The sequence below is a fragment of the Chanodichthys erythropterus genome, chromosome 11 (genome assembly GCF_024489055.1).
Source record: "Chanodichthys erythropterus isolate Z2021 chromosome 11, ASM2448905v1, whole genome shotgun sequence".
NCBI lineage: Eukaryota > Metazoa > Chordata > Actinopteri > Cypriniformes > Xenocyprididae > Chanodichthys > Chanodichthys erythropterus.
In genome coordinates this window covers 2,975,595-2,989,193 of record NC_090231.1, presented here as the reverse complement: position 1 = coordinate 2,989,193, position 13,599 = coordinate 2,975,595, and the positions used below count along the sequence as shown (strand labels likewise).

Below are 13,599 nucleotides of genomic sequence, written 5' to 3'. Positions count from 1 at the left end.
GACAGTCCCGTACATGAAGATGAGATGAAACATGAGTTCAGCTATTTAAAATTACAACCATTCATTTATAGATGCACCATATTCCAAATATAATGACTCCAGAACATTTACTTCTGATTAGAAAAAAAAAAAACATGCATTATCTGTGAATGTTAAAATATAAATTGTGATAATTTTTTGATGGAGGTCCATATTATATAGACTAATACTGACAGACACAGACGTCAACATGCAAATAAAGGGACAGAGGTGGACAAATACACAAATATAGAGGAAGTGAATATGATATGGGGGTTTTTGAGAAATAAACAAATGATGTGAAATGAGGTGATGAAAGAGGGATGAGAGCAGATATAATGATCACACTGTTTAAAGCTGCAGACAGAAACATCAGACTCAGGACAGAAACACACGACCTCTAAAGTAAGAACAACTCACATGTTCATTCTTCAAACACAACTAGACTTTGAGATCTTAATATTGTCTGAATGATTGTGAATTTACTGTTTTTTTAAATGACATAATCATGTTTTACTCCAAGATGAATATGGGATTATCTGAGTTTTTCAATGTGTTTCTTCCTCAGAAATGGAGCAAACTCTATATTTCATTCTTCTTCTCATTGGTGAGTGTGTTTGTTGTTTTATTGATGGTTTAGTTTCATCAGGTTTGACTCTGTTATGAAAAGCATTAAATCAAACCCTCTCTTTCACAGCTCTCTGCTCCGTATCTGAATGTGTTCAGCGTCAGTATTACTTTATAAACGTGTTGAAGAACTGGACTGAAGCTCAGAGATACTGCAGAGAGAATTACACAGATCTGGCCACCGTTGACAACATGAACGACATGAACGAGGTGAAGAATGTGAGTGCTAATCCTAATAACTTTGTCTGGATTGGGCTGAAGAAGACGAGTGTTGATGAATGGCAGTGGTCTTCAGGTGAACCTGCGCTCTATCTGAACTGGGGATCTGGACAACCAGATGGCAGAGATGAGGAGTGTGCTGTGATGAAGAATGGACAATGGAGTGATGTGTCATGTATCAACAGCCGGACTTTCATCTGCAACAACAGTGAGTTCAACTATTTAAAATTACAACCATTAATTTATAGATGCACCATATAGCAAACATAACGACTCCAGAACATTTACTTCTGATTAGGAAAACACGCTTCAGCTGATGCCTTAATGTTTAATATCTTCATCACAAAGGGTCAGCACCAGCAACATCATACCCAGTCAACAGTTTGTCTCTCAGTGATGTAAAAGTGTAACCTCACAGCGCTCTCACTGTGTGCTCATACTGTGGTCACAATGTGAGATCACCCCAGCTAGAAATGTTATTGCTCAAAGCACAGAACATTACAATAATAATGAACACAAACAACTTACAGAGCTTTACTTGTTCCACCTGACTGCTGCAGATTTATTTTGGTGTGGATTGTGTTGAAATAGAAACGCTCCAGGTAGAGCCTCACGGGTTTCCATCTCATAATTATAGTTACTCATGGAGTGAACGCAGCAGGAGCTCATTGTTTTGGTTCAGGAGGAACTGTTAAAGGCGCTGCTGTTTGTTTTTGGCTCTCGGTGACTGAAGTCTGTCTAACTCTGTATAACCTTATGAAACGCTCTGATGACGAGTGATGCAGGTGCATATGCATTTATCAAAATTATTATTATTATTATTTTATTTATTTATTTTAGTTAGGCTAATTATGTTGCCTAAAGGACTTATTTCATATCCTAAAGGGACATGGTGGTGGAAAATATTTTCTTCCCATCCCAAATTTATTTTTCAAATCTTTTGCGTTCTCTGGAAAACCCTGTTGTGAGTTCAGACAAACACTTCCTGTTTAATTTCCCTCAGGCAGTGGTTCAGACAGCTGTGTCTATAGCTGTGTCCCAATTCAGGGTCCGCGCACTTCGAAGTGCATGAAAGGGGTGGGGCTTTGGAGTGGAGGGTTGCCAGGTCTGCGCAACAAAACCATCCCAAAAGTAGTGTAATCACAGCACAAGTGTATAAGTATCCCAATCCCAGACATGGCAACAATGAGCCGAGTGTACATGGCTAGCGGCTGTGTGACAGACAGCTGACAGTTAATGTTTATGTGTGCATTTTAAAGTTTATGACTTTCTATTGGGTTTTGACATGCTTCACTGCCAGTGATGACGGGACACTGGACCAAAATATGTATGGTTAAACTATGTAATGTTAGTTTTATATCGTTAGCAACTAGTTAACCTTGTTTGCTTTTTATGTTAAATTTATGTTAACTGTGAAAATATATACATTCATATTTATACATTTACTCTGTATTTAAGTCTGAATGTAAAGTACAGTACTTTAGGATTTTATTCAACTGCACTCCATCTCAGTCTGTGTAAAATAATTTTAATGAATAAAAAAAGTGTAAAAAGAACAATACACAAACTTTATGTATACTGAGAAACTATTTGTAGATATTTTCTTTAAGATCAATTAGATTTTAAGCCAGATTACAAAACTACCACAAACCTCTTATCTGTTCCAATAATAATAATTAAAGTAAATGAATTAATTGACTCACTGTATTCCACACGAGTAAAACAGATCAGAGATGTATTATTACTCTCATTATCAATATTCCTCTTTTCAGATATCTGAAAAATGAATCTGAACTCTTTTATCTTCATCAGTATTTACACTGTTTTCTTCATTTTTAATTACAGTGTTCAGTTATTAACTGGTCGAATCCACAGCTCAATTTTCACTTAAATAATATACTTTACTCTTTGTAGCGGCAACCTATAGCCGCTGAGAGGCTAAGCAGCCAGGACAAAACTGTGTGACGCGTTCATTTCCCATGCATTTAAAGTCAAGTACATTTATTGTTGTTTTGATGCAATATACTGTAGTCAATGAAAAGAACATACTTGAAACTGTAGACAGGTTGAGAATGGTTAAAAAACGGTCAACAGAAAGTGAGCATTCCCACCTGCTCACCCCCTCTCTACGCACCTACATTCAAAAACAGGAAACACTTACGTAAATACCTGCACCAACCAGCGCGTGACCAACATACCCGGAAATACATACAAGACAAATACAAAATAAAAGACATACATTTTCTGCACTTACATACCAGCCCCTGATTATTACACAATAAACCTGTAATAATCACCAACACAATCAAAATACAAACAATATAAACATGCACATTTCATAATTCATTGTTACATTATTTCCTCTTTTTTTTTTTAACAACATACATTGGAAAATATGAAATATGCGTGCATGTGTATGAATGTCCAGAAAACTCAAATGTTCATTTAGTTCATCCTTGAAGTAAAGTTTATGTCCACGTCTAGTATAAGTCAGTAAAGTCAGTCGTCAGTAATTCAGTCAAGTCTAAGTCAAAAGTCAAGTCAAAGGGTCAGTTGAGAGCTCTCAAATGTCACCGTCATAGTTAGTCTTTAAATTCTTCAGCTTCAAGAATACGACAAATTTTGGTAATTGGCCTGATCAAACAGGTACTCATAGTTTTGATCTTAACTTGCCGTGTGAATCCTTTTTTGTCCTCCATCGTGTGAACAATTTTGCCCATAATCCAAGAACTTCTAGGTGCATTATTGTCCACTACCAATACAACATCTCCCACCTGAAGGTTTTGTGTCTTTACCATCCACTTTTGGCGTTCTTGTAAAAGAGGTAGATATTCACCAATCCATCTTTTCCAAAATAGGTTAGTTAAATATTGAATTTGACGCCATCGTCGACGGGCATACAAATCATCCTTCTCAAACAATCCAGGTGGTAGTGCAAGCTCTTGTTTAAGAAGGAGAAGATGATTTGGTGTTAAAGTTTCCAAGTCGTTGGGATCCAAGGAAGATCTAGTTATAGGTCGATTGTTAAGAATGGATTCTACTTCACACAAAAATGTTTGAAGTCCCTCTTCATCCAGACTTTGGCCTCGAAGAATGGAATTCAGTATTTTCTTTATTGATCTGATGAGCCTTTCCCAGATCCCTCCATGGTGTGACCCGGTAGGAGGATTGAAAGTCCATTTTATACTCTTTTGAAGAAGAACATTGTTAATCTGATTGTGATTCCAATTTTGTATCGCCTCCTGTAATTCACGCTCAGCCCCGACAAAGTTTGTTCCATTATCTGAACGTATTTCAGCCACTTGTCCTCGTCGAGCAATAAAACGTCTTAGTGCATGAATAAATGAGTCAGTGTCCAGTGATGTGATCATTTCAATGTGAACAGCTCTAATAGCCAAGCAGGTGAAAATGACTCCATAGCGCTTTAGGATGGTTCTTCCTCGCTTCACCTCAAAAGGGCCGAAACAATCTACTCCCACATGAGTAAAGGGTGGTTTATCTGGTGAAACTCGATCTTGAGGCAAATCAGCCATCTGCTGATGTCCTGCAATTCCACTGAACCTTCTGCATACAACACATTTTGATATAATTCTTCTTATAGCTGCACTCGCTCCAGGGATCCAATATCGCTGTCGAAGTGTTGCTAACATGAAGTTCCGTCCACCATGTCCTATTTCTTCATGAATTTGTCGCAGAATCAAATTAGAGATGTGCAAGTCTTTAGCCAATATAATTGGGTGTTTAGAGTCTTCGGGAATCAATGCTTTATCAAGACGTCCACCAACCCTGATGATATCAGACTGCAGAATTGGATTAAGACTATAGAGAGGACTATTTCGCTTGACTACTCCATTCTTTCTTAGACTTAACAATTCCTCAGAAAATCTTTTTCTTTGAGAAAGTCGGATGATTTCCATTTCAGCCTTGTCCAATTCTTCCAAAGAAAGCAAGTCTTTACACACAGCAGATTTGAACTTCTGCATTTCTTTATTAATAGTCATTCTTTGTTGATTTGGATCTAAACCAGGGCAAACAAGATCAGTCTGTAGTCGTTTCCTTTCCTTGCTAAGATCCATCAAGATTCCTTTTAGACGAAGGATCCATGCTACAGATTTCTTTAATCGAATCCAAGAAGAGAAGTAATTGAAGAGACGTGATACTGAATCGGATTCTTCTTTAACTTCTACCATGTTTACCATAGCATTCCTTTTGATCTCAGGATCGTGAGACAAGACTCCATTCCTGTTGGTGGGATTCACTGGCCATTCTTCTTGTGGTCGTACTAGAAATGTGGGACCAGAAATCCACATCTCATTCTTCAAGAATGAATCTACTTTCACTCCTCTAGATACCAGATCTGCTGGATTGCTTGAGGAATTCACGTACCTCCACTGTGATACATCAGAAGCCTTCAGAATTTCAGACACTCTGTTAGCCACAAAGCACTTAAATCTTGAGGTCTTATTTCGAAGGTATTTGAGTACTGAAGTGCTGTCAGTCCAAAAAATGGAATCCTGAAAGGGCATCTTGAGTTCTTTCATCCATATCCTGTCGATTCGACTAGCAAGCGTAGCAGCTGTAAGTTCCAAGCGAGGGATAGTAATGGGTTTCAATGGTGTAACTCTTGCTTTGCTTACCAGAAGAGTAGAATGTACCAGTTTTTGGTTATTATGAAGCAGCAGATAGGATACCACACCATATCCTTGCTCGCTTGCATCTGAAAAATGATGCATTTGAGCAGATTTTACCTCTCCAAACCCATCAGGCTTCAAACATCTTCGAACCTTAAAACTATCCAAGCGATGCAAGTCATCCAGCCAGTTCATCCAACGCTGAACATACACCGGAGGAATGACATTATCCCATCCTATTCCCTCTCTACACAGATCCTGCAGTATCCTCTTGGCAGACAGAATCACAGGTGACAAGAACCCAAGAGGATCATAAATAGAGCTTACCACTGAGAGAATGCCTCTCCTGGTAAGAGGTCTATCATTGACTATCACCTTGAAATGAAAGGCATCCGATTCAGCACACCATTGCACTCCCAATGCTCTTTCAAGAGGCAAAGTATCACTATCCAAGTCCAAATCCTTTACCTTCTTCTCTCTGTCCTTTTCAGGTATAGCACCCAATACAGCACGGCTGTTACTCATCCATTTTGTTAAATGAAATCCTCCGTTAGCACACATATTAGTGAGATCCTTATACAGCTGCACAGCGTCTGATTCAGAAGGTACAGAAACAAGGCAGTCATCCACATAGAAATTATTGAAAACAACATCAAGTGTCTTGGAGTCAAACAGATCCTTTTGATCCATTGCACATTTCCTCAACGCAAAACTTGAGCAACTTGGTGATGATGTAGCTCCAAATAAATGCACCAACATTCTGTATTCCTCTAGATTGCCATTTACGTTACCTTCTGGCCACCACAGAAATCTCAAGAAATCACAGTCTTCTGGGTGAACTCGGACCTGATGGAACATGGATTCGATGTCGGCCATCAGTGCGACAGATTCCAGTCTGAATCGGACGAGCACGCTCACTAATGAACTGGTTAAATCAGGGCCTTGCAGAAGCTTACCATTCAGTGACATACCCTGATAAGAAGCTCCACAATCAAACACCACCCTGATCTTGTGCTTTTTGGAGTGATATACACCATGATGGGGTATAAACCAGAGACGTCCATCACATCTCTCCAGTTCAGCCACAGGCACCCTTTCTGCATAACCCTTATGAATGACGTCCTCCATAAAGGTGGTATACTCTGCATGAAAGGAAGAATTCACTTTAAACTTCCTTTGAAGAGTTAAAGCACGTTGTTCTGCAATTCTCCTGTTCCTAGGCAAGACCACTTCAGCATCTCTGAATGGTAGACCGATGTAATAATGACCATTAATCAATTTTGCTGAATGGGACATATAATCCATACACTGCTGATCCTCCTTTGACATTCCTGTCTGTTCTTCATGAACAGTCTCGGGAAAATCAGCCTTAAATTGCTGCTTCCACAACTCCTCCAACTTCATTACTGCAATTCTGTTCACAGTCACAGGAGATGGGTCAGCAGAATCATCTCCATTTATAGTCACTCCTTTAAGTGGTCCGTTAACAGTCTATCCGAACATGGTCCTTACAGCATATGGGCCGTTATCCTGACTACGTATGATCTCCCAAGGCTCTAATGCTTCTGGAACATTAGCTCCAATTAAAAGCTCAATTCCAGCATTAATTTTAGGCAAACAGATATTACTCAAATGAGGCCAACATTCAAGATCTTTCTGTGAGGCAATGTTTGCTATGGTCACAGGCATGGTCTCCTGTGTGTACACTTCAGGCAATGCACAATAAACTTCTTGATTCAACCCAGAAACCTCCAAGTCTTTCAGAACATAACTACCAACTGATTTATCTTGACTCATAGTTCTGAGAAGAATGTTAACTCTCTTTCCAGGGAGGTTGAGCTTGTTCATCAGATTTTCCGTACAGAAAGAAGCAGAGCTTCCAGAATCAAGAAAAGCATATGTCATCACCACACTGTTACCCTTTTTTTGACTTAACACACACTGGAACGATAGATAATGCACAGTTGTCTTTGCCAGCCCCAGTAAGACCACTGGTTTGAAGGGAGACCATAGCACTGCCTACAGCTGACTTAAATTCAGCTTTCTTCTTATCAGAAGTATCTTCCTTGTCATAAGAATAAATGTGAAGAAGACTTGGGTGTTTGAGACTACATATGTTACAGATGCTTCTCTTTTTGCAGTCCCTGCTAATGTGTCCTGTATGCAAGCAGCCAAAGCAAATTCCTCTTGTCTTCAAGAAGTTCATCTTTTCACTATGACTTCTTCTGGTAAGCTTATTACAAACATCCAATGAGTGTTCACCACCACAGAAGAGACAGATTCTGTTATTTGTTATCTTACTGTGTTCTTTTAGTTCAGGCATAGCAGTGATAGTGGTAGCAAAACTGCTTCTAGCTTTTGGCTGAATGGTTCTTATGTTCATCTTCTTACCTCCAGTAGATGTTACATCCTGAATATTACCAAACACAGGATCAGAAAGAATTTTTACTTGTCTCTCAATAAAGTCCACAATATCAGCAAAGGTGGTCTGATTATGGCGTCGCTCCTTTAACTCATATGCAACAACTCTCCATTTGTCTTTGAGTTTATTAGGAAGCTTTGAGAGGATAACTTGCATATTAGTGGTGAGATTCAGCTCATTCATATAGTTAATATCCTGCACAGCGTTACAACAACTCCTTAGGAAAAGACCATACTCTTGTAGGGCCTTAGCATCTTCAGATCTTATAACTTTCCATGAAAGAGCCTTCTCCATATATGATGCAGCTATTTTTACCTCATTGCCAAAATTCTCCTTAAGCAAAGCTTTAGCCCTTAGGTAACCTTGTGAAGGGGTCATGTGCTGGCAACTTCTAACAAGTTCTTTCAGCTGTCCTCGTGTATATTGCTCCAGAAAATGCAGACAATCCCCAGGGCTGTCTGCTTTCTTTTCCACCACCTCCTCAAATGAACGCATGAACTCATGAAAGCGAAATGGATCTCCATCAAAGTAAGGAATTTCTCTGGGTGGAAGTGAAGACAAGTTATGCTGTTTAACCAATAAAGTAGCTATCTCATTTTGCTTACCAATGAACTGAAGCATGCTTGTGTGACTCACATCATTTTGAAAACTTGATCCATGAACATTTCCAATATTCTGACTATCCAAAGACGATGTATTAGGCAATGTAAATTGTGAAGGTTGTGTTTTATATCTTGTTGATGGTTGTTGTTGTACCAACTGGGATTGAGAATTTGAATTTGAAATCCTTTGTGTGTTATCAACATATGATGTACGAGATACAGGCAAGAACTCTGATGCTGTCAGCACACTAGCTGAAGGAACAAATGATTCCACATCAGAATGAAGAGGTTGAGACACAATTCTATTGAGAGATGCATGCGATTCTGAACGCACATCTTGATAAACCTTTACTCTGGCCATTGACTCTGCTAATTTGGTTTCCAAGTCCAGTTTTTCCCTCCTTTTCCTCAGCTGTTCCTCTAATTCATGTTTCTTTTGTAACATTTGTTGAGAAGCCAATAAAGCAGCTAGTTCTGCCTCGGCCATAAGACGAGTGGAAGAAATGGAAGATCGGCTTGATCGTGATCCATGAGATGCCACTCCAGTAGATCTTTTACTGCTTATATTTGAAACACTGTCCATTGGTTGAATTTCTTCTCCAGAATCCATTCCAGCTTGTAGATGTACATTAGAGAGCCGAGTATCGTGTGTTGTGGACACAACTTGAACGGAGGGTGAAATCTCAGATGCACGAATCCCTTGAGATGTTGCATCTACTTCCATAGGCCTAGGCTCATGGGTATCAAAAGGAGCAATGCAGATATTTAATTTCCCAGTTTCAGTCATCCATTGTTCAACATCCTTCACAAAGCCATTACATTGTTTAGAAATTGAGTCAAACCATTCATTTTGTTTATTTTGTTCCTCCAGAGGTAGTAGAGGCAGTACACTATGTAGTACAGATGCATCATCCATCAGCAATTTCATAGTTTTCAACATTGAACACACTTGAGATGCATTGTCATCGCATTTCATCAACTCTTTCATTGACACAATCATATTCTTCACTTTACTCTTGCGATCCTTTTGCAAGGATTCAATTTTTGTCAGCAGGGCTTTTGCCGTGGGCCTATGCTCTCGTTTGCCGCTATCAGCAGCGTGCTCCATATCCTCAGAGTTCATTCTCAAACTCACGCGAACTTCAAACAGCGCTGTATTCAGCGCACACAGAGCCAAACCATCAATGAACGTAGCGAGGCAGCACACAAGAGCCCATTAATGAAACCAAGAGCAACACAGACCGCATCCAATCCAAAGCCAATCCAATCATAATCACAATCGCAATAAATGCGTCTTCCATAACAGCAGCAATGCATAAAGCCACAATCCATTTAAACCGCTGACATACCTCGTCTGCCGTTAGTATGTGCGTCGCGTCCCATTGATCCACTTCATGGAGCGCGTCCGCGACAACATGCGGTGTGCAGGTACAGCCGTTTCCAAACTGCGTCCAGATGATCTTCAAACAGCCGATTTTCTGTTGACTAACATGTAGCGGCAACCTATAGCCGCTGAGAGGCTAAGCAGCCAGGACAAACTGTGTGACGCGTTCATTTCCCATGCATTTAAAGCCAAGTACATTTATTGTTGTTTTGATGCAATATACTGTAGTCAATGAAAAGAACATACTTGAAACTGTAGACAGGTTGAGAATGGTTAAAAAACGGTCAACAGAAAGTGAGCATTCCCACCTGCTCACCCCCTCTCTACGCACCTACATTCAAAAACAGGAAACACTTACGTAAATACCTGCACCAACCAGCGCGTGACCAACATACCCGGAAATACATACAAGACAAATACAAAATAAAAGACATACATTTTCTGCACTTACACTCTTACTGTAGTATTTTTATATTTTTACTTTTTACTCTACTGACAGTACATTTTGTGGAAAATAATGTTAATTTTACTTTGAGTATATATTTTTTCAGTACTCTTTCCACCTGATGATAGGTTTAAACTAACACTCATTCTGTTCACCTGTAGGTGTCGCTATTACCAAAATGATTATGCTACTTTTTAAAATCATCATGATGTTCACAAATGTTACTTCATGTTAAATCTTTAAAATAATCCTGAAGATATTGAGAAGATTTAATATATCATCAGCTGTAGAAACAGTCTTTGAATGACACGTGTTTCTGATGTTTCCACTGCTGCTCCTGTTCACATCAAACCATAAAGCAGCATAAGAATAAAGATTTTTTATTTTATTTTAATTTTTTATTGTTTTTCTTAAAGCGAACACAGGACTCGTCTTTGTCAATCAGATGAAGAACTGGAGAGACGCTCAGAGTTACTGCAGACAGAATCACATTGATCTGGTCAGTGTGAGGAACCAGAATGAGAATCAACAGCTTCAGAAGTTCATCAATGATAATCACATATCTGATGATGTCTGGATCGGTCTGTTCAGAGTCTCATGGCAGTGGTCAGATCAGAGTGACTCCTTATTCAGATACTGGAGGTCTGGTGAACCTAATAATGCTGGAGTTGACAACTGTGCAGCGATCACTAGTAATGCTCTGAGAGATTGGGATGACGTCTCTTGCTACACCAAATTTCTTTTTGTGTGTCATGAAGGTGAGCAGATCCTCACAAACACACACAATCCATCCATCACCTCCAGATATCTTAAAGGGTTAGTTCATCCCAAAATGAAATTTCTGTCATTAATTACTCATCCTCATGTCGTTCCAAACCCGTAAGACTTTCATTCATCTTCAGAACATAAATGAAGGTATTTTTAATGACAAAATGCTAAAAGATCACAAAAATGAAAGATCTGCACACGAAAATGAAGTCAAAAAAGCTCCAACTAATTTATTATGCAGAGGCCACAAAAAGTGCAAGACAAGACTGTACACTCTGCACTTGCACTTTTTTGGCGTTTGGATAATAAATTTGATTGATTCTCTTCAGAAAATTTGGACTAAACTGCTTGATTCATATGGATTAATTTTCCGATCTCTTTATGGAGTTTTTGAAGTGTCAATTAAGTTACAAAAGCAGTGAATGGAAGTAAATCTGACAGCATTCTGTCATCAAAAATATCTTAATTTGTGTTCTGAAGATGAATGAAAGTCTTACGGGTTTGGAACGACATGAGGATGAGTAATTAATGACAGAAATTTCATTTTGGGGTGAACTAACCCTTTAAAGCTCACACTACATGTCTGACATGACAAATTCCTCCACAGTGTTTGTTCTGCATGTTGTTTTTGATCAGTCTCTCTCTAGTTTCTGCTTGTGGTTTGTTTTGTGTCCAGAAAAACTGATTCTGATCAAAGAGAAGATGACGTGGTCTGAAGCTCTGAGATACTGCAGACAGAATCATGTGGATCTGGTCTCGGTTCATTCAGAAGAGATTCAGCGTGACGTGATGAATGTGGTTAAATGGGCGTCTACTGGGGCGGTGTGGTTGGGTTTACACAACTACTGCAGCATGAACATGTGGCTCTGGTTGAGCGGAGAGATCGTGTGCTATCAGAACTGGGCTCCAGGGAACGGAGCAGAACCGGAAGACTGCCGCCTCGAGAAGAGAAAAGGAGCAGTTCAGTCTGGAGGAGATCAGCGCTGGATCAGCCGTCCTGAGACTGACAGACTCAACTTCATCTGCAGCAGATATGAAGAGTGAAGGATTCGTTTGTGCTGTTCTTTCACGACTGGCACATCTTTTTTAATTGGCAAACACTTTTTGTTCTGCTTTCTTCAGATAATGTGCTTATATCAGTACAATGAAATTAATTTAAGAGTATAAAATACCAGTGTGCACTATATATGTTTTAAAGACCCCATGAAATCAAAATGAGTTTTCATCTGGGGCTTTTAGAAACATTTGGAAATTGCAGTCATTCTCTTCTGGAAAAATGTCTCAATATTTTAACACAGACTGTTCAATCAAACACACTTACAGTCAACTAGACATTAGAAGATCATGATTCAAGGATTTGGCATAAATCATATTGACTATTTAAAAGAAAATCAAAGTAAAGCACAATCACATCAGTTGATTTCATGGGATCTTGGGATTCTGGTGGTGTGGATACTTTCTTTTCTCCTGTTTCTAGTCATATCTTTACACATTACTTGTTTAAAATGATTGTGAGTGTCTATATATGTGTATCAATGAAATGAAATATGGTTTATTCTTAAAGAAAAACTAAAAGTTTCTTGTAACCTGTAATTCAACACCAGCTCAAATAAACTTCTTTACAAACATCATTCTTGTGTTGTGACGTTTATAAAACACAAATATACATACAATTGTACAATTGTATACAATGACAAAAAAATCTTTAAACTTCATTTTTATGAACCACTCTACATTCTGCGCAGTAAAGTCAATTAAACAATTAATAATGGATGACGTTACATTGACGTGATTCACAGCAAAACATGAGTGTTAAATGAACAACTCAGTGTCTTTATGGGTCAATCTTCTGTAAAAGAAACACTGAAGCAACAGTATTTAATGAGATGTTTAAGTGATGTTATGGTGATCAGTGTTCCCCCTAAAGAAGACTTGAACCCTCTGAAGAACATCAAAATCAGAAGCAGCAGCTTTACTAATGTGCTCTGTGACCCTTAATGTCAGAAAACTACCATTTAAAAACTGTAACTCTCAAATAAATATGAATGTAGATATGAGGGGGAAAAAATCCACTCCTGCTGTAAATTTAACTCCCTATGAATTAATTAATAAATCCTCATTTACAGGATCCTGTATAAAAGAACATCGTTTTTGTCACTTTGACGGCATCTGCATGATGAAAATATGTACTGAATGAATGTACTGCACTGCAAAACATGCTTTTCTTACTTGAGGCTGCGTTACACTGTAACTCTTAATGCACAGATCCGATCTTTTGACCATATCTGATTTTTTTGGTCAGTCTGTTTACATTCACTTTAGATGCGACTGGTATCCGTTATCTGTGTTTACATTAATTCCCACCCAAAATGATTGTCATTCATAGCTTTACATACACATGGTAGACCCTTGGGTATACATTTATAGACGTTTTAATTAAGTATTTGTATAATGAAAAGGAATAATAGTAATATAGTCTCTGT

General features: G+C 38.6%; 1 protein-coding gene across 1 annotated transcript; it reads left to right on the top strand.

Annotated features, from left to right (window-relative positions):
• The first annotated feature begins 822 nt into the window (after positions 1 to 822).
• Positions 823 to 12,709, top strand: LOC137030541 (C-type mannose receptor 2-like). The gene is made up of 3 exons (XM_067400920.1): positions 823 to 1,072; positions 10,765 to 11,106; positions 11,793 to 12,709. Exons 1-3 carry the CDS (start codon positions 838 to 840, stop codon positions 12,158 to 12,160), a joined length of 945 nt encoding a protein of 314 aa, XP_067257021.1. The 5' UTR covers positions 823 to 837; the 3' UTR covers positions 12,161 to 12,709.
• Positions 12,710 to 13,599: the final 890 nt, after the last annotated feature.

Coding starts and splice junctions, on each gene's coding strand:
- LOC137030541 (XM_067400920.1), top strand. CDS start 838: ATGAACGACATGAACGAGGTGAAGAATGTGAGTGCTAATCCTAATAAC. Junction 1,073..10,764: donor GACTTTCATCTGCAACAACA/GTGAGTTCAACT, acceptor TTTTTCTTAAAG/CGAACACAGGACTCGTCTTT. Junction 11,107..11,792: donor TCTTTTTGTGTGTCATGAAG/GTGAGCAGATCC, acceptor TTTTGTGTCCAG/AAAAACTGATTCTGATCAAA.